The sequence below is a fragment of the Lichenostomus cassidix genome, chromosome 12 (genome assembly GCF_008360975.1).
Source record: "Lichenostomus cassidix isolate B80296 chromosome 12, HeHo_3.0, whole genome shotgun sequence".
Taxonomy (NCBI): Eukaryota; Metazoa; Chordata; class Aves; order Passeriformes; family Meliphagidae; genus Lichenostomus; species Lichenostomus cassidix.
The window spans coordinates 16,352,813-16,376,313 of record NC_139493.1 but is presented as its reverse complement, the minus strand read 5'-3'; the positions used below and the strand labels follow the sequence as shown (position 1 = coordinate 16,376,313).

General features: G+C 64.0%; 2 protein-coding genes across 2 annotated transcripts; both read right to left on the bottom strand.

The window, feature by feature from the left end:
• Positions 1–31: 31 nt before the first annotated feature.
• Positions 32–7,428, bottom strand: CAMKV (CaM kinase like vesicle associated). The gene is made up of 11 exons (XM_085072948.1): positions 7,212–7,428; positions 4,038–4,146; positions 2,704–2,835; positions 2,553–2,627; positions 2,335–2,473; positions 2,132–2,252; positions 1,748–1,823; positions 1,520–1,656; positions 1,364–1,442; positions 1,194–1,281; positions 32–1,058 (listed from the first exon to the last, which is right to left on the bottom strand). The coding sequence occupies exons 2-11, from the start codon at positions 4,130–4,132 to the stop codon at positions 594–596; spliced, it is 1,407 nt and encodes a 468-aa protein (XP_084929074.1). The 5' UTR covers positions 4,133–4,146; positions 7,212–7,428; the 3' UTR covers positions 32–593.
• Positions 7,429–13,708: 6,280 nt separating this feature from the next.
• Positions 13,709–22,729, bottom strand: MST1R (macrophage stimulating 1 receptor). Its single transcript, XM_085072954.1, has 21 exons — positions 21,744–22,729; positions 20,013–21,317; positions 18,624–18,812; positions 18,418–18,543; positions 18,170–18,340; positions 17,812–17,981; positions 17,544–17,721; positions 17,313–17,458; positions 17,040–17,201; positions 16,804–16,897; positions 16,468–16,695; positions 16,241–16,387; positions 16,006–16,165; positions 15,830–15,922; positions 15,526–15,753; positions 15,365–15,445; positions 15,111–15,292; positions 14,931–15,040; positions 14,670–14,835; positions 14,460–14,596; positions 13,709–14,380 (listed from the first exon to the last, which is right to left on the bottom strand). The coding sequence occupies exons 2-21, from the start codon at positions 21,228–21,230 to the stop codon at positions 14,128–14,130; spliced, it is 4,239 nt and encodes a 1,412-aa protein (XP_084929080.1). The 5' UTR covers positions 21,231–21,317; positions 21,744–22,729; the 3' UTR covers positions 13,709–14,127.
• Positions 22,730–23,501: the final 772 nt, after the last annotated feature.

Here is a 23,501-nt window from a genome sequence, read left to right as displayed (position 1 = left end):
GAGAGACCGGGCAGGCGGCGCTGGTGCTGTCTCAGTTTGTCCTCAGCGGGGTCTTTATTTACCAGAGATACAGCGGCGGGGCGCGGGGCGGCGGCGGCAGCCGCGGGCAGAGCCGGCCCTGCAGGCATGCAGCTGCGAGGGGGGAAGCGGGGACCGGGGAGGGGGCACGGGGGGGCACTGGGGGTCCTCCAGGCACGACTCGTGGGGGGCCGTGTGGCTGCCCCCGAGCGGGGGTCCCCGTGTCCCCCCTCGGGGGTCCCGGGACGGAGAGGGCGTCTCCGGGACGGCCCCCGCTCCGTCCCGCGCGGCCCCGCCTGCGGTCCCGCACATGCAGGCGTGTCCCGGGGGGCTCCGCGGCGCCCCTCCAGCGCTGCGGGGCGTGCGGCTGAGGGGGCTGCCTCGCGTCTCTGGGCATCCCCGGGGGAGGGGACGGCGGCGGGGGACAGACTGAGAGAGCTGGGAGGACATGGGGGGACGGGCGCCATGCAGGGCTCTGCCCCGCGGCCGGCTCTCCGGCGGGGCACGTAGAAAAGGGGGCGCAGGCGGGGGCGGAGGGGCCATGCCGGGGTTATGTACAGGGGGCGCGGGGCCGCTCAGCCGCTCTGCTCGCTGGGGGGTTCGGCGGCGGCCCCGGCCTCGTTACACGTGGTGGCGGGCGGTGTGTCGGTGGCGGGGGGCTGCGCGGCGGCGGGCGGCGTGCCGGCGGCTGCGGGCTCCGGGGCCGTGGCGGCGGGGGCTGCGGGCTCCGTGGCTGTGGCCGGGGCCGGGGCCGTGTCGGTGGCGGGTGCCGGGGCGGCGGGCTCCGTGGCCTCGGCGGCAGGGGCAGGGGCCGCGGCCGGAGTCGCTGCTGCGGCCGGGGCTGCTGCTGCGGCCGGGGTCGCTGCCGGGGCCGGGGTCGCTGCCGGGGCCGGGGTCGCTGCCGGGGCCGGGGCTGCTGCCGGGGCCGGGGCTGCTGCCGGAGCCGCTGCCGGGGCTGGCGTCGCTGCCGGGGCCGTCGCCGTCTCCGTCTGCTCGGGCGCCCGCAGTCGTTTCATGAGCGTGGTCACTCGCACGGCTTTCTGCGGGAGAGAGGAGAGAGCGCGTGGGGCTGGCGGAGGGGCAGGGACTGGCAGCCCCACCAGGCTCGTAACCCCGCGATGGGGGACCAGGCTTGGCTGAGAGGGGACACTGTGACATGGCAGACCCACACCCACCTTCCACTTGGCCCGGGCGAAGTTCTTCTCGATCTGGGCGCAGACGCCATCCTTGATGTTCTTGTCAGAGGCAGCATTCCCAGAGATCCTGGGGAGGCAGGGAGGAGTGAGCAGCCCCCACCAGCCCCCCTCCCCCCCCCGGCTCCCCATCTGACCCTGCTGCCGCTCACCACTCATGGGAGATGGCCTCCTCCGCTGTGATCCTCTGGTCCTGCTCCACCTCCATCAGGCGCGTCACCAGCTCCTTAGCTGGGGGCACAGGGGGAGAAGTCAGTGCCGGTGGGAGACAACATGGGACCCCACGTGCCCCCCAGTGTGGGGCTCACCTGCCTGCGAGATGTCATCCCAGTATGGTGGATCAAACTCATAGTCCCCAGCCAGGATTTTGCGGAAGAGGTTCTTGTCATGGTTTTCGTAGTCATCCTCATCTGCCTCCTCGTAGAAAGGGGGGTTTCCCGAGAGGCTGTGTAATGGTGGGGGAGGCTCAGCTGGGCCCCGGCCCCAGCCCCAGCCCCGAGCCCTTGTAGCTACCCTGTCCCTCACCCCACACTCACAGGATGTACATGATGACACCGATGGCCCAGCAGTCCACTGGCCGCCCGTACCGCTGCCGCCCCACCACCTCCGGAGCTGTGAGGGACAGAAGAGCAACTCTGCCCCAGGGTCCCCAGTCCCCCAGCCTCTTGGCCCTGGGGTGATGGGGAAATGGAGGGACCCAGAGGAAGCACCGAGGATCACCCCCCAGGGTGATGAGGAGTGGGAGGGGCCCACTAGAAGCACCCAGGAGCAGCACCCAGGGTGATGGGGAATGGGAGGTGCAGCAGCAGATAGTAAGGAATGGATTGTAATGAGTAGCAGGGACCTGCTGGGAGCCAGAACTGCCCATCCCTGTACACCCACCCGGCCGGCTGTCACCCACCCGGCTGGCTCTCACCCACCCAGGTACTCGGGGGTGCCACAGGGCTCCTTAATGAGCCCGTTCTCCAGCTTGGCCAGGTGGAAGTCACTGATGACGATCTTGGAGTTCTTCAGGCGGTTATAGTACACCAGGTTCTCCAGCTGCCGGCACAGCAGGGACCGTGAGTGCCAGGATGGGGGGCATGGCAGCACCCATGGGTGCTCCCATTCCCCTGTCACCCACCTTGAGGTTTCTGTGGACGATCTTGAGTGAGTGCAGGTAGGCAACAGCCTCCAGCACCTGCCGGATGACATTGCTGGTGTCCTTCTCTGAGTAGTAGCCCTGGTCCAGGATCCAGTCAAAGACCTCCCGGCCAGTGGCCCTGCAGACCGCAGCTCTGCTGAGACCCACCCCACCAGATGGGGCCACCCCACAACCCACCCCACATCTCCCAAACTTACAGCTCCAGGAAGATGAAATACTCCTTGCGGGTTATGTAGACATCCACCAGCTGTAGGATGTTGGGGTGCTTCACCCTGCACAGAGATGGGCATGAGCGGGGGTTCCCAGTTTGCCCAGTAGCCTAGGATCCCCTCCAGCCCCAGCACTCACATTTTGAGGATGATGATCTCGTTTTTGGCTGCCTTCCGCACTTTCCGCCCATCCCGCTTCAGGAACTTCTTGCAGGTGTACAACTTCCCTGTTGTCTTCTCCTTGGCCCGGAAGATTTCACAGAACTCCTCCCTGCAAGGTTACCCCCAGCCATCACCCCCTTCCTGGGGACCACTGAGATTGGGGTGCTTGGGTAGTCCCTGGGGCCACCAGCATTCCCCCAGATCCCAGCAGTCAGGGGAGATGCCACAGAAGTGGAAGAAAGCTGTGGCTAAAAACCGCTTTGGAGGGGAAGGAAAACACAGCAGTGAGAAGCAACTGATATGGAAGAAGCAAATTGATAGGGAAGGGGGAAAATTTGCTGGTAAAAAGCCTCCTCCTCATGACAGTAGGGGTAAGACCCACTGCAAAGCCACCTGTGCCAAGGTGGAACAGCAGCACACCCCGACATTAACATCAGTGCAGCAGTCAGGGAGAGAGGGGGGGAGATGTGCCGGTAGCTGCGGTATTTCTGTTCTATTATTAATGGTGCTTGAGCCCATCAGCCAGGCTGGAGCTGCAGGGGAGCCCCTGGGGGGCACACAGCACTGCTCCAGCAAAGCCTTTGGCTTTCCAGTCCCCTCGAACATGCTGAAATCCTCATGGCCGCTGCCCTGGGTGGAGGGGAACAGTGACCTGTGGGCTTTGGAACAAGCTGCCCAGAGGATGGAGCAAGGATCTGAGAGCACCAAGGTCCCCACTGCCACCCACAGTGACCCTGCCAGGCGTGACCTGGGGCCCAGCAGGAGTTTTGGAAGTTGATGGAAAAAATTCTGGTACATATATTGCGGTCAAGCTGCTCTCAACGGGTGTGAGGGCTTCATTTTTTGGAGTGCATCCTAACAGGTTCCCCAGCACAGCAATAAAAGGTGGGGGAAGCAGCAGTGCTCCACTGCCCCCCAAGTGACATCTGCCTTTTCCTTTGCTGTTGCAGAGCCCTCCTGCTTCACAAAGCACTCAGGGGAGCCAGGATCATGTGGAATTGCTCCAATCCCTGCAAATCTTGAGGGAGGGAGGGAGGGGTACAGGGAGCTGCCCAGCTGCAGCCAGCAGCAGTGGGAAAGCTCACTGCCCTCCTCAGAGCTAGCTGTGAATACCTCCCATGCACCCACGAGCAAGAGGGACTAATTAGAGTACAGCCACCCCAAAACACAACCTGCCATCCCAGCGCAGCTCAGGACCAGAACCCCAAGAGTCCCCACACACAGTGTTGTGCCACTCAGCACCCCAAGAGCTCCACACAGGTGGTTGGGGTTCCCCGGGGCATCCATGGGGCCGTGGAGGGACCAACTCACGTTTTGATGACCTGGCCCAGGTCATATCTGTCGGTCACCTCGGACGGCTGGTTATAATCTTTCTTGTCTCCCAGCGTCACGCAGCCAAACGGCATCGCAGGGCCCGGTGCTGGCAGGGCAGGGAGAGGCAGTGAGTGCCCCGGCACCACCAGCCCCCCTGGAGCCACAGCAGACCCTCCCGAGCTGCGGTAATTAACGTAGAACCTGAGCACAGCGGCTGCTCGTGCTCTGCAGCTGCTGCAAGCCGCCATGTGCCCAGCCCCACCGATGTGCATCCATCCCCGTGGTGTCCAGCCTCTCTGCCTGGGCTCAGGCCACCAGCATAGCCACGAGCTGGCCCCTCTGTCCCCCGTTTGTGGATTATTAATGATTAATTAGCAGTCAAGGTTAGCACAGTGCCTGTAGCACCCACTGGGGAGGCAAGCGGAGGTGAACGGATCCTTTTCTGTTTCTCAGCCCAGTTTTGCCCACGGTAACATTTCAGCAGACGGGGCCTCCCCAGGCAGAGCATTGTCACACGTTGTCACATGTGCAGTGGGTTACACCAGTCTCTGCTTCCCATCCCTTACCAGCCCTGACTGTGGCACCAGGTAGGTGGCACTGCAGCTTGGAGGTGCCAGCCCTCCTGCCACTGGCAGCGGTCAGAACACCAGCTTTGGCACACGCCAGCTTCTCCAGCTCTTTAGGAAGGATGCTTTGCCCCTTGCTTCCCTGTTGGGAACCCTTCAAAACCAGATCCTTCTTGAAAGCTTCCCAGAAAAAAAATTGGTCACATCAAGTGATGTTTTTCCCTTTCCCACCCTGTTACCAAGAAGAAGTTTCAGCTGACATTATTTTTTGATAGCTCAGAAGGTGACAGAGCTGCCTGGGGCCCTGCAGCCCTCTCGGATGGGACTGAGCGGGACCTTGTGATGGGAAGCTGGCACGATGCTGGAGGCACCCATTGCCCAGTGCTAAAGCTCCCCAAACACCACGCTGTGCCGTGCGGGCCTGGCTGTGCCGTACCGGCAGCGCCCGGGGCCCGGTGGCGAGGGCTGCGGGCAGGATGGCTGCGGGATGCGGGAGCCGGCATCGCGGGTACCCAAGCGCTGAGCCTGTTGCTATGGCAATGGGAGCTGAAGATGCAGAAAGCGGCACATCCTTTGGAGGGGGCAGGGACGGGCAGCACCCGGCAGCACCCGACCCGCCTGCAGGTGCACGGCCCCATCCCTGCTGTGCGGGCCCTGGGATGAAGGCATGCAGCCTGCAGCACCCGGGGCACGCACCTAAGCACTCCCTGGGGCGACTGACCCAAACCTGGGTGGGACATGAGTGTGGTGAGCCAGGGAACGGGGGGATGCTCCTTCCTGCCTCCATCCCTTGGGGTGACCTGCCTCCGTGCCTGCCAGAGTGATGCCTGCAGGATGGGTGCTCCCAGCTTGCAGGGCACCCAGGCAACATCCTGCCAGGAAAGCCTGCACTGGCCAAGAGAACCCGCCCCCGTCCCGCTCAGCATGCACAAAGTCCCAAAAGAGAAGCAGAGCACCCATGGGACACCACTGCCTGTGCCACAGACTGGGTGAGGCTTTCCAGCCTACGCTTGACTCATCCAAGCAGCTTCCCCAGCAAACGTGTCCTGCCTGGCACCTCTGTGTCCCCATGCCATACGACACTGGCTCTGCCGTGCTACTGTACCTGGCCAAGGGAAATGAGGGCTCTCCTGGCAGCTGCCGGTGTGGTGGTGGGCTCAGTGCCACAGACCATCAGGGGTAGGGCTGGCCTGCGGGCGGGCAGGCAGGCTGCCAGCGCTGGCGGCACGGTGCCAGGATTAGCCGGGAAGGGGACCCGGGTGGGATGATATATCGGGATTTTATTGCTGTCTCTGGGAGCGCTCAGCTAATCTGCGCTCATAAAATTAGTTCCCGTTGGTTTAATAGGGACCCATCCTGCCAGGGCTGAGCATTGCTACCCTCCCCTACCCCAGGCTGGCTTTAGGGGGGCTCAGCGCACCTGGGATACCCTGCAAGGGAGGCTGGCACCCAGCCCCACATCGGGGCCATCACCTGCACCCCACAGGTGAGAGCACCCCCACCGTGGCAGGGGCACCCAGGCAAGAAGTGGGCGAGAGGATGAGTTCTCCCTCCCCGGGGTGCCGGGGGGAAGGCTTGGTGCTGCGCTGGCACCCGCACGCAGCCAGCACCCCCCTCCAAGTGTCTAATTTGGGAGCAGAAGCAACAGCGGGTGTAAGACAATAGCGGGGAAGTGGGTGGCCGGGTGGGGATGGCACGGAGGGATGACGCAGCCGTGCAGCCCTCGCCAGCGGGGCCCCCCAACCCCCCGACCCCCAGCTCTGCCCCATGCCACTGGCTGGTACTTCATCTCCAGCCCTGCTTCCACCTGCAGCTGCCCTGGACATGTCCGTGAGGTGTCCCCCTTGCCATCCCGCCCCCACGTCCCGGGGGAAGGATGTACCGAGGAGAGGCAGAAAACGCAGCCGGGCTAAGACGGACCGAAATATTGCTAGTGCAGGCAGCGGGCAGGCAGCGGGAGGCGGAGGGGAGGCAGAGGGGCCAGCCGGCCCAGCGCTGCCCGCGGAACCCCCGGGCTGGGGTTCAGACAGGGCTGGGGGAGTCCCACCGTCCCCGGCCCGGGGCGTGCGGAGGGACAGCCCGGGCCGCGCACCGCAGGGAGGTCTGCGTTTGGCCGGCTCGGAGCGCTGCGGCAGCGGGAAGGGAGCGGACTGCGGGAGAGAGAGGTGCGGGGTCCGGGAGGGGATACTCGGTGGCGGGAGCACGGGGAGAGGTTCCCCGGCGGCATCCCCTGCCGCGGTGCCAGCCCGGTTCTCCGGGCTCCGCGCGGAGACGGGGGCGGCACCGGGGCAGCAGCGGCCCGGGGGGGCGAGCGGGGAGGCGCGGGGGGAGCAGAGCTCCGGCAGCTCGCCGTGCCCGCGGCGTCCGTCGGGGCTCGGGGTCTGCGGGACGCGGGGTGCCGGCGGGGGCAGTGCGGCGGCGGGCAGCCGTCGGGGCGCGCACGCACCGGACAGGGATACGCACGGCCCCGTCGGGACGTCCCGGGACACCGGGGGCGGGAGAAGAGTTGGGGGCAGCCCCGGGCCAGCTAGTGACAGATGCCAGCAACGCCCCCCCGCCGGGCCCGGCCCCCCTCGCCCCCGGTCCGGCGCGGCGCGGCGCTCACCTGCACGCCTCTCCGACCGCAACGGGGAGCCGCGGCCCGGGGCCGCCGCTCGGGGGGAGCGCGCCCCTCCCGCCCGCCCTCCCGCGCCGGGCCGGGGCCGAGCCGGGCCGAGCCGAGCCGATCCCAGCCGATCCCAGCGATCCCAGCCGATCCCAGCCGAGCCGTCGGTCCGTCGCGGCGCGGCCCCGCGCGCCCGGCGCGGCAAGTTGGGGGGGCGGGACCGTGGGGCCACGCCCCCGTGTACGCCCCGCCCTCCCCTGACGTCACCGCCAAACTTCGCGCCCCGCCCGTGGGGACGGGTCACGCGTGGCCCGGGGACCGACTGGCACCGCTGAGGGCGAGGCGGGCGGGTCCCTCGGGGATTGTCACCGAGCTGGGACACTGCCACGCCCTGAGGACCGGGGCCCCCATGGCACCAGAGACCCCATGGGACCCCACACTGTCCCCACTGGGATGAACTAGGATTCCCTGGGCTCTGCCGTGGCCACTGGCCTGGGACGGGACGGGACGGGACGGGACGGGATGGGAGCAGGATTTTAGCAAAGCTGAGAGTGGGCTCAGCATCACAGGTGTCTGTCCCCTGAGGGCACTAAAAGGACTGGGGTAGACACACGTTCCCTCCCACTGCCATCATCCAGTGGGAACCAGGCAACTTCTCCTCCAACGGCAGGGCCAAAGGCTCTGCTCACTTTCCCATGACAGGGATTGTCCTTGCCCCACAGCCTGGGGCAAGGAGCCAGAAAGGGACAAGAAATTGGCCACCCTTATTCTCTTATCTCTACCCACAGCCCAGGTACGAGACCCAGCCTGGAGTGGAACAGCATGGCCCCCAGGGCACAGCAGGATGCCAGCCCCCTCCCCAGCCCCTTCACCCCCTGCTCCTCACGCAGTGCAGCCGCGTGTGCAGAGCCTCCCCAGCGGCTGCATGCCACATGCTGGCATTTGTGGCCCATATGGTGCCGCTTCCGAACTGCACCCCCACTTCTCTCCCCTCCCGCCCCTGCACCTACCAAAGCCCAGCTCTCCAAACCACCTGGCTTGCACTGTCCTCAGCTGCCACAGAGATGTGGCCATCCACTCCTGGGACACACTGTCCCCCCAGACCATGGATGGGGGACAGCAGGGTCCCAAAGCCAGCATCTCCCCTCTGCTCACAGGAGACCAGCCAGCACCCCAAGGCAGAGCCAGCCACGGTACCCCGGGCACCAGTCCCTTGTGTGGCTCTGAGCCACGCAAGTCCCGGGCCCACCACCACTCGTGCTGGGTAATTAAGGGTGTGTGAGAGCAGGGGGAATTAGCAGGGCACTGTAGTTTGAGCTTCTAATCAAGAGTTTAATCATACCGGCTGGCAGCAGCGCGCCACGGTTATTAATCTCTGCACCTTGTGGGGACCTGGAGCGTAAGTCATAATTACCTGGCAGGCGCCCGTGTGGCTTGGGGCTGCCTGGTAGTGGCTTGCAGTTTGAGGGATGTGATGGCACTTCTCCATCATCCCTTGACCCCGGCTCATGCCTGTCACCTTTTGGCACCAGCCTCCTCCTGCCCATGGCAGAACTGCCACAAGGTCCTATCACTGTGCTCTGGTCCCCTCCTGGTCCTGACTCTGGTTCAGATCTTGGTCCACTCTGTGCCCTATTTTGGAGTGATGGGCTTTGCTGAGCCCAATGGCATTTGTCCTTGCAGTGCCATGTCCCACTGCCCCATGCACCCATCTCCTTCCCACTACAGCCCAGAGCTGGATGTGTGGTGGCATGGCTGGTTTTATTTTTCCTAGGGACCTCTGGAGAAAGTGAGCCTGGCATGTCCGAGGTGGGGCTGCCAGGGCTGGGGGCACCTGGCTGTACACCTTTGCCTCGGATGGGGACACGGGGTGAGGGACACCTGGACATACACCCTGCTTCGACTGGAGGACATCTGTCTCTATCTCCCTGCCCCAGGGGGGTGAAGGGGGTGCAGGGCCAGCCCAGATGGTGCTGGGGGTGCAGCAGGGGGGTGCTCAGCATGTTTGTTCTGGGGTGCAGGGGGATGCATGTTCAGCATGTCTGTGGTGGGGTGCAGTGGGGTGCAGTGGGGTGCAGTGGGGTGCAGTGGGGGGTGTTCGGCGTGTCCGTGACTCAAGCACCACGCGGCACCGCATCCCTGCGTGCTTGCCATCGCCATGGCAACCGCCAGGCAATCAGCGATAATTGCGCACGTCGGCCCGGCAACGGGGCCAAATAAACCCCATCCCTCCTTTCGGGGGGCCGGCGGGGAGCAAGGAAGAGAGAAAAAGAGGCGGTGCAGCTGCCGATCGGCACCCCTGGCCCTTTATTGGGATGAGCAGCAGTGGGGGTGCACAGTGGTGGGGCTGCCCTTCCCGTAGGTGTCCCATGGCACCCATGTGCCCTTGAAGGCGTCAAGGGAGACAGCTGGGGAGCCACCCGGCTTGGCCGCTAGGCATGGTGTCCCCGACAGTGCCACAGTTCCACCAGCCCTTCCCAGTCGGTAATCACACCATGGGTGAGAACGGGGCTGCCCCACACCTGGTTGGGCACCCCTGACCATGACTGCTTGTCCCTGGCCAGCCTGCTCCTGATGTGGTCTGTCCCTGTGTAGATGACAGCACACAAAGCCTTGTACCTCTCCAGTGGCTTGGTCCCTGTCACATCCAGAGCTGGCTCTTGTCCCTGGAGCCCTGATGGGGAAAGGGGGCTTGGTTTCCACAGTGTGCTCCTGCGTCACAGCGACAGTGTGGCATCAGGGTTTGATTCTCCTTCCCACTGAAAGAGCTTTGGGGGTCCCCTGGGTCTCCATATGGCAGTATTTGCAGCCGTAGGGGCCAGGGTGCAGGGAGGCTGCTCAGGGCGAGAGCTCAGGGGGAGAACCGTCCCCAAGGCAGAGAACTGGCCCCCAGGGAGAGGACAAAGACCAGGACTAGGGCTGGTTCTGGGACATGGCTAGCACAGGTCCTGAATGGGTACTGGGAGGGGGCGAGCCTCCCCAGCTGAGGGTAGGTGTTCTGTCAGGGGCAGAGAAAGGAGAAAAATATGTGTTTTATAACCTGGAAGGCTTTGGGGTAAAATAAAGCTTCCTGGAGGACAGCAGAGTTCCTCGGTTGCCAGCAAAGCTCCCCCGGGGGCCAGCAGAGATCCCCAGGGGCCAGCAAAGATTCCCAGGAACCACTGACTCTCCCCAAGGGCCACCAGAGCTCCTCAGAGACCAGGAGAGATCTCCAGGGGCTACCAAAGATTCCCAGGGGCCCCTGAAACTCCCCAAAACCCACCAAACCTCTCCGCGGGCCAGCAGAGCTCCCTGAGAGCCATCAGAGCCTCAGAAGGGTGCAGGGGTGCCCCGGGCTGTGCGGGTGCCCCCGGTTCCAGGTTCCAGAGCCAGGTGGGGAGGGCAGAGGGACAAGGCTGGCCGCCTGGGCAGGGGTGCGGGCAGCAGGGACTGGGGGTGCCGGGGTGCAGCCCCCCCGCCGCTCTCAGGCATCATTAGCAAAACTTGCCGGTTTCTAAAAATGGCACGTCGGTGCCGCGGCGGCTGCTCTTCACGCCCGCTCCCCAGCACCGGCAGCCGCTAAAAACAGCTCGGCGCTGCCTGCTGCCTCCTGCCACCTCTCACCGGGACGGCTGGCACCGGAGACCACCGCCTCACCCAAACGCTGATTTAGTACAATTTTGCCTGTTCCCAGTCCAGTCCCCACCCCGTGGCACCCGCTGCCTGCACCCACTTTGCCACGAGGAGCCCAGACCCGCTGCCGAGGTGCCATTGCGGCATGACAGGCAAACGCCGTCGCAGTACATCCCCGGGCGATGCCGGTGGCGGGACCGTGCCCGGCTCTGCCTGTGCACCCGCAGCCCCGCGTGCGGCCACTCATGTTTTATAGATGGCTCCGATTTTAATAATTAATCCCTGCTAACGACAGCACTTTCCCCAAATAAAACATTTAAAATGCTGCGTGTGCACGGCGCGTTGCCGGGATGGGACGCCGGGTGCTCTGCCGCAGTCGTGGCGGGTGGGCACGGCACGAGGTGGCATGGCACAGCATGGCACAGCATGGCACAGCGTGGCATGGCCGGGTACGGCCTCATCCGGCCCACAGCTCAGCCCGGTGCTCCACCAACCATGCCAGCCACACCACACCTCAGGGTGCCACCACCCAGTGCCCACCTGTGGGTGCCCAGGTAGTACCTCTACGACACACCCCAGCTGGGGCAGAGGTGCTAGGTGCCATGCAAGGTGCCACTCTGAAAGGTCACCTGCCTGTCCCGGGTGCCATGGCAGTGGGCACAGTGCCAGCACCAGGTCCCAGCTAGCAGCATTGGGCAGTGTTAGACAAGGGTGGGCACATGCCAGCCCTTGGCATGGAAGTCTGGGCGCTTGCTCCTCACCTCCCGCAGCGTAATTAGGGCAGGATAAATGTGGATTAGCATGAAATCTGTCATCTCTGCAAGCACATTCGCGGGGGGAGGGGGGCAGCCTAAAGCAGGGGCCGCCCTCATGCACGTCACTGTAACCACACCAGACTCGTCAGCTAACGAGCGGTTCATTGTGCCGCCTCACTGCCGGCATGGACAGCCCTGCTCCCACCAGGTACCCTGTTCCCACTGGGTGCTCCCACAGCTGTCTTCTATGTCAATGTCACCAGACAGCAGGCCTGGCACACTTCTGCCACCCAACCACAGCCCTGGGCACCCACTCTGCTGTGTGCTGAGGAGGGCAATAGCCAGGGTGCCTGTCCATCCATCCATCCATCCATCCATCCATCCATCCATCCATCCCTGCATTCATCTGTCCATACATTCACCCATCCCTTCATGCATCCACCCATCCATCCATCCATCCACTGGCCCATCCGCCCATCCATCTCTCCATCCATCCCTGCATCACTGCATCCCATCAGCTGCTGGTGCCCCAATCAGCCACCCCAGCTGCTCCCCAGGCATGCAGCATCCCCCAGTACCAGTGCCCAGCACCTCCAGCACCTCCCATTTCTGATCCAGCCTAATAACCAGGCAGTGCTGGGCCCTTCCTGTTGCCACAGCAACTTGGTAGCGGAGCAGAAATGGTGCTGCTTGGCCTCACATCTGCAAGGTTAGCACCCACGCTGGAGGTCATGGTCACCCCAAAAGCCAGGCCAGAGAAGCACAGCAGTTGCACAGTGGGGAAACTGAGGCACAGTTCTGGCAGCCACCCTGACCGTGGGATGCTGGGATCCAGCTGCACTAAAAATACCCTCGGGCGCGCGGTGGCGGAGCCGTGCAGGTGCGAGGCGCCGGTGGAGACGGACAGCTTGGCTGATGGGAGCTGACGCTGCCCCGGGCTCCGGCGCTGCTTAACGAGCAGCCGAGGAGGTTTTATTTAAAGCCAGTGTTGGCGGCAGGGCCTGGGTGGCTGGACAAGGAGCAGGAGCAGTGCTGCCCATGGCCATGGACCGTGTGTGTTTCAGCATCCCCTGACCGACCATCCATCCATCCATCCATCCCAGACTCTGCCTTTGCGCCCTGCTCTGAGCTCTGGACCTGCACCCAGGGGAGAGATGCCCATAGTTGCTCCCCTCCTCTTTTCCAGTGTCTTGTTCTAGGCAATTTTTGCCCCAAAACTGGGGCAGAAAGGACCTCTTCATCAGGACTAGTTCCTTGCAAATGTTACATCTGCCACCACTTCCATCAAAAGGAATAGAGAAAGCCAGCTCATGTGGCAGCAAGCATCACAGCCCCATGCCCACCTCTGGGCATGCCCTGAGGCACGAGCTGCACCATCCTCTGCACGGGCAGTACTGAAGGGGTAAAGGTGTCATTAAGTGAAGCTGGTAATGACTCTTGGTCACTAGGCAGCAGCCCCAAGCCCGAAGCAGTGTGCCCCACTGGACCCTGTGCAGGCAGACACGGTGAGGAGCAGTAGGTGGGCTGGATGCCACCATGTCCTCATTGTGGCATGTCCTGAGCACCATGGTCCCATGGGCACCTCAATGCCAGGGACTCTGTAATCCTATGCACTGGGCTCCATGACCCCATGGCTGGGCACCCATGATCCCAAGAACATCCTGATCTGATGCCTGGGCATCTATCATCCCAGGAGCATCACGATCCCATAGGCACTGCAATTCCATGCCCCAGGCATCCATCATGCCATGATCCCAGGGACAGCAGGATCCATGTGCCTGCCAGGTAGTGGGACCCCAGGGACATCATTGCTCCAGGTCCAGGAGCACAGTGCTTCCCACACACCTTGTGCCCCACAGCCACCCAGACCAAGGGCTGGATGTGGCTGGGAGCAGGACTTTCAGGAAAAACCTCCCAGACACCCCAAGGTCAGAGGGCCATGGTGGGACACAGGATGCACCGGGGGATGGTTCCAGGATGGCCACAGCAATGGTGGGTGTCCCCTTGCCAGTGCCTCCCACAAGCTGGGTGCCCCCGGTGTGGGTGGGGAAACACCTTGCCCATGCAGGTGCATGGGGGTGCTGCCGACCTGGGGCATGGACCCCTCAAAGACACAGCCCCAGCCAGAGAGAAAAAAACATAATTAGGTTTTAATGAGTTATTTGAGTAGCCAAGAGACTGGAAACTCCATGGGAGACCTGGAAAGGCCAGGCCACCCAACAGCACCTGCTGGGTCTGAGCCTGGGGCACCACAGCACCCACCTACTGTGGGACTGAGCCCCAGGCCCAAGAGCACAGCCTCATCACAGTGGGGCTGAGCACAGGACTGAGCCCCCAGCACCCTGTGGTGCAGGACCAAGCCTGGGGAGCAGCCAGCAGGGTCTGGGTGTAAGCCATGGGAGAGTACACCACGGCACCGAGCTGCCTCCCAGCACCCATCCCATAGGGAGGGTGCCCTGTAGCATCTGGCTGCATGCTGTATCCCTCCTCGAGGGAGTGTGCCTATGGTATGTGGGGGTCTGGGAGCCCCCATGGTGCAGGGAATCCCATCAGCACACAGATGTGTCCTCCTCCTCCTCCTCCTTCTCATTGTCTTTATCCTCATCCTCGCTATCAGGTAGCTGCCCCGGGGGAGCAGGGGCAAAGGGGGGGTCCCAATCCAGGTCGATGTAGGTGACAGCCAGGTTGACATAGTGCTCACCATCCAGCGTGGCCAGGACACGCTCCAACTCACCCACCAGCCCTGTGAAGGATGGTCTCTCCTCGGGCACCGGCGCCCAGCAGCTCAGCATCACCCTGTACCTGTCCCAACACCCCAGTCAGTGCTGGCAGCCCCCCCGGACACCCCCCTGCCACCCTGCCCACCCCCAGCTCCACTCACAGGGTGTCGGGGCAGTGGGAGGGCTGTGGCAGGCGTCTCCCCTGCAGCAGGTAGTGGGCCATGTCATAGGGGTCCACCCCGGCGTACGGCGATGCCCCACGCGTCAGCAGCTCCCACATGAGCACCCCGAAGGACCACTGCCAAGCAGAGAGCCGCTGTGGGCATGCAGGCAGGATAGGGATGGGGGACGGGAAATGGGGTCATGCCTACCACATCTGACTTTGTGGTGAATTTTTGGGTCTGGAGGCTCTCCAGCGCCATCCACTTGACGGGCAGCTTGGCGTGGCGGTGCTCCCGGATGCTGTAGTACTCCTTGTCAAACACGTCCCGTGCCAGCCCAAAGTCAGCCACCTTCACTGTCAGCGTCTCGTCCAGCCTGCAGGACACCGGGTTGAGGTGGGGACTCCTGGGCACTCCCAGACCCATGTGGTGATCCTGCGGCAGAGGTCTGGAGGGCACAGCCACACTCACATGCAATTCCTGGCCGCCAGGTCCCGATGCACAAACTTCTTCTGGGCCAGGTACTCCATGCCCAGGGCCACCTGCAGCCCGAAGCCGATGAGCTCCTTCACTGTAGGGCTCTGTGAGATGGGAGCAGTGAGCAGGGAGACCTTGGCACTCAGCACCCTCCACCCCCGGGGTACCCCCTACCTGCTCCTGGGTGCGGATGAACTGGCGCAGGTCCCCGTGGCGCATGTAGGGCAGGATGACAAGGGGCAGCCCGTGGCGGGGCAGGCACACCCCCAGCAGTGAGAGCACCTGGGGGTGATGGAAACTCTTCATGAGGATGCCCTCACGCAGGAACTCCTCCACCTCCTCCAGGTCCGTGATGCCTGTGGAGAGCTGAGCTGTGGACATTCCGCTGTGGTGCCATGGTGGCATGCATGGGAGGGGAAGCTACTCACGGTGCAGGGACTTGACAGCACAGTGGATGTCCCCAAGCAGTGGGTCCGTGTAGGTGCCATGGTAGACGCTGCCAAAGTGCCCTACAGGGACAGGTGGCACAAAGCTGGCACCACACTCATTGGGCAGGTGATGCCACAGCCAAATCGGGGTGCAGAGTCACCTTTGCCGATGACCTGGTGGCGGTGGGTGACAAGCTGTTCCTCGGGGATGAGGATATCCTTCACTTCCTCCAGCAGCTCCGGCCGCAGATCCTCCAGGCAATAGGATGTGGCCCTGAGCAGGGGCATGGGGGATCCGCCGCCCGCGGCACCGGCGCTGCCATTGACACCAGCACTGATGATCCGTGTGCGGGGCACCACGGGGCCGGGAGTGCCTGCTGAGTTCAGCACTGCCGGGACAGGCAGAGGCAGGGTGAGGGCTGGCAGCACCCACCACCCCGCTACCCACCAGTGACACCCACTTACCCAACACCTCCCTGTAGTCGACGCCGGGGCGTTGGATTGTGACAGGGGGGTCGCTGCGGCCGGGCTGTGCCAGCAGCTCCAGGTTCTCCGTACCTGCAGGCAGCAGTGGGGTGAGTGGAGGGTGGCATGGCAGGGGACTGGGGGACATCAGAGTGCCCCGTGAGCACGGCACTCACCCTGTCTCTTCTTCCAGCGCCAGCGGAACAGCACGGCGGCCAGGATGCAGCAGAGCAGGAAGGTGATACCAGTGCCCAGGGCCAGGCTGGCGGCCAGGTCCAACGAGGAGGGGGGAGACAGCACCCAGCCCAGCGCCTCACAGGCTCCGTTCACACAGATCTGGAGGAGCAAGGGCTCATCAGGGTTGGGGTGGGGGACTGCGGCAGGTGTTTCCCCGCCGGGGGGAGTTCCTACCTCCACGGGGGCCCCACTGGGGGGCAGGTGCAGCTCGCGGGGCAGGCGGCATGTCACCTCGTTCTTCAGGACGTTGGGGTGGCAGTCCCGGCCCCCCACCGTCATGGTGATGTTCATGCAGGTGGCCAAGGCATCCAGCCCCACTTGCTGCCCGGACAGAGCACAGTGAGCCCGGGGGTCTTGGCAGTGAGACCCCCTGCTCTGGCTCACCCCACTGCCCCACGTACGTGCACCTCGATTTCATCATCGCCGGGCTTGAGGCGGAGGCGCCCGCTCTCCTGCTCCAAGGGGAAGACCTTGGGACGGGAGTAGTAGTGGAGGCGGAAGAGCCAGCGGCCGTCGGCTCCGTCCAGCAGCACGCTCAGGTTCCCCAGCACCACCTCCACCTTGGTCTCGAAGGGGAAGGCTGGACTGCGGCACAGCAGCCGCTCCGGTGCCAGCGGGTTCTCACACTCCTGTGGGCAGGGAGATGCTGAGCACCAGCACGGAATGGTGCCCAGGGGATTGGGGTGGGGTGGGGTGGGCAGGGCCGGGAGGCGATGGCCTCACACCACGATGCTTACTGTGGCTTGGGTAATCACACCACCGGCTTCAAAGCGGATCTTGGCGCGATACACAGAGTCCAGGTGGGTGCCGATAATGGTGAGCAGCGAGCCCCTACGGCGGGCAGGGATCAGGGACCCATGATGCACATGGTCCCCAGCGTGCCTGCGGTTCCCAACACCTCATCCAGCCCAGCCAGAGCAGCGGGAGGCCAGGGCTGCCTCCGCACCCAGGGGAAGGGAGCCCATGCACTCACTCATAGCTGCAGCTGGGGACGATAGCGGATACAGCGGGGTCAGGGCGGTACTGGAAGGGCAGGGGGGCCGGGAACTCCTCCCCATCGATCCACAGGGCCACCCGGGCTGTGCCCAGGCCACCAGCAGCAGGAGTCGTGCATCGGATTGTCCCGTTGTCCTGCCTGGAGACACGGCAGCAGGGGCTGAGGGGGACAGCAGGACTGCAGGGATTCCCCGTGCCCGTCCCGTGCTGGGGACGCCGCTGTGCCAGGTGGGGCAGGGCAGGGCCTTACCTGGGCTGCCCAGTCAGGGCACACTCGGAGCCATTGACCGTCACCCGCCAGCTGCTCCCCGCCGACAGGTGTCTGCCATGGAGCGAGAGGTGGGTGCCACCCCCCCGGGGGCCAAACGGAGGGTGCAGGACACTGACGTGGGGCTCCTGAGCAGAGATAGGGTCAGTGGGGTGGGTGAGTGAGCCAACCCCCCCAGACCCTGCCAGGGGCCCTGCCGGTGTGGGACCATACCACAAAGCTGAAGCCGCCGAGAGTGGCAGAACCGAAGACATGGAAGCCAGAGGGTCTGGGAGGTTCCTCCACAGTGAGCACCACATCGGCCGGGCCCCCCACTGCTCCCGGACCCCCCGGCTCCAGCTCACACACCAGCACATCCACAAACTCCTTGCGGCGGGAGGTGGGCAGGGGTCTGTAGGACAGTGATGGCGGATCAGCCCCAGGTCGGGGGGCAGCCCCGGACCCCTCTCTGCTGCTGATCCCTCCCAGCACCACTGCACACCTGTAGCTCTCGCCCTCCTCCGGCCGCACAGTGCAGCCTCGTCGTCCCACTGCCACCTGGTAGGGAGTGGGGGGGCTGCGGCTGGGGTCAGGGTCCAAGTGGGAGCGGAAGGTCATTCCACAGAGTGTCACCCGTGTCCGACCCCGCAGTGGGGCACTCCGGGGGTGGAACTGCGAGAGAGGCACCTGTGTCACCCCAAAGTCCAGTGACTGTGGTAGGTCCAGAAATCCCCTTCTTCGAGGGGCACAACACCCATCCCAGGTAGGGGTCCCACCACATGCCACCCCATTTGTCACATCCCGCCCCATCCAGGTGCATGGGAGGTGTGAGGAGCAGGGGGACGGCAGCGCAGACCTACGTCGGTGAGGACAGGCGGGCAGCTGTCCCGGACCCAGTTGCCGCTGCACTCGTGGCGGCGCCTGCACCCATCCCTGCACCAGCCGCAGCCCATGAAGCGCTCAGCCCGCAGGCAGCGCTGGCACGTGGAGAAGTGTCGGCAGCCAGGGCCGGTGATGTTCAGGAGCCACACCTGGGGATGGAGAGTGGCGGTGAGGGGTGCACGTGGAGCTCCATGCCTGCCCTATGCCCCTCAGACCCCCCACTCACCTTGCTGCCAGCAGTGAAGACCAGTGAGTGGTTTTGCAGCCCCACGGCACCTCGCACTGGCCCTGGCTCTCCCAGGGTGAAGTTGGATAAGGTCAGGAGATAGGAGCTGGAGCGCTGGAGCACCATCTGCAGCCGGGCAGAGCAGGGGGCTGAGCACACCTCCCAGCCTGCCAGGACCTGCCGCCCCACCCGACCCCACATCCCACCTGGAAGATGCGTCCCTCTGCTGTTCCCAGGTGGGCCACAGTGACATCTCCCATGGCGGTGACAAAGATGGAGGTGAGAAGAACACCTGTCAGCTGCCCGTTGAACAGGTCCACTTTGTGGGAGGCAGCAGGGATGAGGGTGGGCTGATTCCAGCAGCTGGTGTTGACCACCAGTGCCGAGAGGTTCACCTGTGGCCAAACATGGGGTGGGTGACTTAAAGCTGGCCCTGGCACCGACTCCCACACCTGCACAGGTAGGCACCAGCTTGAGCTGTGAGATATTTTGGGGCAGTGCCAGATTGCTCAAGTTCCCCTCCAGGCTGGGAAAATTATGGGGAAACAAACACATCGGCAGGCCTTCCCGCAGTCCCTGTGTGGCGTCAGATCCTGCCCTCCCCTCCCACCCCATCTGGATATAGTTATTAGTGCTGGCACCACAGGATGCACACTCCAATCCCAGTCCTCCCTGACCCCTGGAGCTCGGCGAGGGGCTGGGATTGAAGAGGGACACCAGGAGCCACAGGGTCATCACTGGACATCCTCAAGGCACAGGGCTGGGGTCCTCTGTGGGCTCGCCCTGCCACAGTGTGAGTCAGCAGCAGTGAGCTGTCTGCTCCGTGCAGGAAGAGGAGGGGATTTGGCTGCACCTTGCCCTGTGCCTTGGCTGAGAACACCAAAACTCATGTCATTTGCTGGGATGAGGGGGCCCTGCCGGGGCGCCCACCCATCTGCATCCTGGCCGTGCCGAGGCTTGTACCTGGGACACGGTGTTCCTGCCCCGCGGCTGCGGCAGATGAGGAACCCCGGTGACTAATTGCACTTCCGCCTGCGGTTTATTTGCCCAGAGAAGGCGGTGGCTGGGCCTGGGGGACAAGGCAGGAGCAGCCAGCACCTCACATATCTAGGCTGCGAAGCACCGAGGCCCTGTCTCTTTCCTGCCCCCCCACACATAAACAAGCTGGAGAGAGTGGCTGGGGTCCAGGGACAGTCGCCACGGGGGCCAGAGCAGAGGCTCGCAGGGAGGCGATAGCAGGAGGGGAGCTGGCCCAGTGCAGGACATGCGGCGGTATGCCCATGTGCCAGCACATATGCCAGTGAGGTAGGGGGCTCAGCAGGATCCCTGTCTGTACCCAGCCTCCTTGGTGCAGCTGGGGCTGCCAGAACACAACAGCCCCAGCCCACCAGGTGGTGGGTGGCTGCTGGGCTGACTCACACCTGGGTGATACTGCTCTCCCCCGGCCCTACCCCACGCCACCCCACCCCACCCCACCCCACCCCACCATCCATCCCGCTCTACCAGTGTTTCCCACCATCCTGAACCCACTTTCCCACATCCCAGCCAAACCCCAGGGTCCCCAGGCCGGATGCGGCACAGGGTGGAGCACTTACATTGTGTGGGCAGTACTCCACTGGCTGGAAGAAGCTGAGCCCCCGCAGCAGTGGCTGGTGCCCCGTGCCACAGCACTTCTCCATGCCCTCCTTCATGGCCTGATTGAGGAGGCGGAGGGGGAAGGCGCAGACGGCTGAGTTCTTCTGCGGCACTCGGCTCTCCGGCTGGCTCTCGGCGAAGGCACCAAAGAGCACCATGTCGGTGTCATTGATGCCAAGGTCACGGGCCAGGCGTGCACCAGGGCGGGCAGTGTGGGCTGCCTGCAGCACGTTGTAGGCGATGTCCTTCTCAGCATCCTCCTCGCTGCTGCGCCGGCGCCGGCGCTTGGACTCGAAGCGGCAGTCGAGGACGAGCTCGCGGTAGCGGCGGAGGTCAGGCTCATGGGTGCTGAGCCGCGCCAGGCGTGTGTGGTACACTGTTGATCCCGGCCGTTCTGGCTGCACCATCAGGAAGTAGACGTGGTCCCCGTCGGCAAAAGAGTGCACATAGTGGATGGTGTAGTTGTCGCGGTATTGTGGCAGCACTGTCAGCCGCTGGAAGTCATCTGAAAAGCCGTTCAAGGTGCCCTTTAGCCGTCGGATGGACACTGACTGTGGGCTGTACCGTGCTGCCACACTGCTGTTGATGGTGGAGCCGAGGTAGAAGAAGGAGGAGTGGAAGATGTCCACCACAGTGGCACTGGTCCCCAGCGGGCTGACCACACAGTCAGGGCAGAACGCAGGGCTGTTGCCTGTGGCTGAATACAGGCAGTTCGTTTCTGTGATCGCCACCTTCCTGTCCTGCACCTTCAGCTCGTGCTGATAGCACAGTCCATGCCGTGCTGTGCCACAGCTGTACAGCCATGGCTCCAGTGGGTCCAGCAGCAGCAGGACATTGTCTGTGTCCTCAGGGCCATCTGTGGTGGATGGGCACAGGCGGCAGATCTCACACTTGGGGCTGCCCACTGGGCCAGTGATGAGGACGGAGAGCAGGCGCAGCTCAGGGCTGACCAACAGGATGCGGTTGCGGACGGCCACAAAGATGGCAACCGTGCCACTGGAATCAGCGAAGACAGCAACATTCTGGATGGGGCTGCCAGCATCGAAGCTGGGGAGTGTGTAGGGGACAGAGAAGTTCCTGGTGGAGCTGTAAGGGATACGGGGGCACTGCCAGGCACTAGCACCCAGCGGGGCCAGGGTGAGCAGCAGCCAGAGGCACATACAGCATGACGGGCCCATGCTGTGCAGTGCCACTGGTGAGGGGTTATCAACGGTGCTCAGCACCCAGCAGGCTCAGGACATAAGGAGGATGGGCTACCATTGCATCTGCCAAAAGAAAAAAGGAAGGGTTTTACCCGCTGCTTTTAGGTAAGGACCCCGGGCACTGCCACAGCCGGGTGTCAGCCGGGGGTGCCAGGGTTGCCACGGGCCACATGATGATGGGTACTGCTGAGGGAGGATCAGTCACACCAAACTTCTTCCGAAATACCATGAGTGGGAGGTGATGCCTAGCTGCCTGTGGCAGAGGGACAAATCCTGCCTTCTGCCACCTACAGACGCTGCCTGTCACCCTGGGGCATCTCTGCCCTGCAATAACCCCTTCCAGAGACTGGGGTAGGGATCCTGCCAGCCCCCGGGACAGCAACGGGGACTGGGGATCCCTGCAGGACTAGGACAAGGGCCCCACCAACCTCCCGGGACTGGGACCCCGAACTATTCCCGGCCTCCAGCCCCGGCCCCGCCTCAGCTCACCGGGTTCGGGGACTCCACTGGGTCCGGCTGACCCCCATCCGTCCGGTCGGGTCCGATCTGAGCGCTGCCAGGCGGCGGGGCGCTCACCTGGGCGCTGCCCTGCCCTGCCGTGCCGTGCTGTGCCGTGCCGTGCCGGGACAGGGCGGAGCGGGGCCGGGACGGAGCAGGCGAGGCGGGACAGGGCGGAACGGGGTGGGCGGGTCCTGCCCCCGCACCGCCCGGGGCTCCCCGAGGGCAGGCATCGGTACACGCAGCCCGGGGGACGGGGTGCTCGGGGGAACACGGAGATCGGGGTACCCGGAGGGTCGCTGTGCACCCGGGGGTACAGGCACGGCTGGGCGCGGTGCCCAAGAGACGCACGGCTGGCAGTCGAAGCCGCTGATCGGGACACGGGTGCACGGCTGGCACAGTGCCTCGGGTGCCCGCTGCAGGTCCGGGTGGCTGTCGGGGGATCCCCGCGGCTGCCAGCAGCATCCCTGGGTGCGAATGGGGTCCTGCATGTTGGTACCCTTGGCCCCTCAGGCGCAGCTCCCAGCCCCACTGCCGAAGGGGCGGTAGACACCCGATACGTGGTATTGAAATTGCCGCTTCCCCAAAGCTCCCACGCTGGCACTGCGTTTGCTGCTCGCTTCCAGGCCAGCAGGGCAGCTTTTGGGGGTGTGGCAGGCTCAGCACCAGGCTTCCCAGCTGGGAGAAAAAAGCAGGGCTGAGGCAGAAAAGCTTTGCGAAGGCAGGTATGAGGGTTACTTCTGATGTGCTCGTTCTATGTCTCATGCCCCTTTCCTCCCTGGCTGCACGCACTGAAAGGAGGTGCTAGCACCTCTGGGAGTGGCTGTTGCTCCTAGGGACGCAGGAATCCCGATCCATACATGGATTCGCCATCCAAGTGCTCTGCTGCTCTCAGACGCTGGGGCCGTGGATCCCAGCTTTGCACGTGGACTTTTCCTCCAGGTGAGCAGGGTGCAGGGGACTTTGGTCCCAGGAGAGGCTGAACCTGCCGAAAATGCCCTGTGCCTGCCGCCTGGCCAGCCCCTGCTCTCCCAGGCTCCCGCCCCGTGTTGTGCAAGGCCCGGCAGTTCCGCTGGCCCCGGGCCTTACCCAACAGCTCCTTCCTCCGGCTGCGCCTCTGCTCGGTTTCGACATGAGCTGGCCCTGGCCAGCTCAGCCCGAGGATTTTGCCGCTCCCAGTCTCCAGCCAGCGCCGCCTCCTGCCAGCACAAACCCGGCGGCCTCGCACAACTCCCTGGCAGCTTTCCTGCCTCCCAGCGGGTCCCCGGGGCTGGACTGCACCGTACAAAAACTTAGAACAAACCTCCCCCCCAGCTTGGTCATCCCCCCCTTCCACTGGACATACAAGAATGCGACAAGACTTAACTTTGGGTCCAGATAATGTTTATGAGCAAAGACAAGCGATTACACTCTGGCAGGAGCATAAATACAGGAGCAGATCCCTGTGCTAGCCCTGCCGGATCCTTCCCAGCTCCCTCAGTACCGGGGTGTCACCCCGATGGCTCTGTCCCTCCTCCAACACCTGTTTTAGCACTATTCAGACAGCCCCAAAACATGGAGTTGGGCCGTTCACAAGTGCTCAGCCCCACACCAGTGCCTGGGGTGGCTGGGGAGGTGCAGAAAGCTCAGTGTAGCTGGCTTGAAGGGCTGGGTTTGGGAGACAGGTCCTCCCATGCCAAGGGGAAAACCTTCCATGGGCTGAGGGGCACCAGGGCCCTGTACCAGGGGCATCTCCAAGGAGCTGTGCTT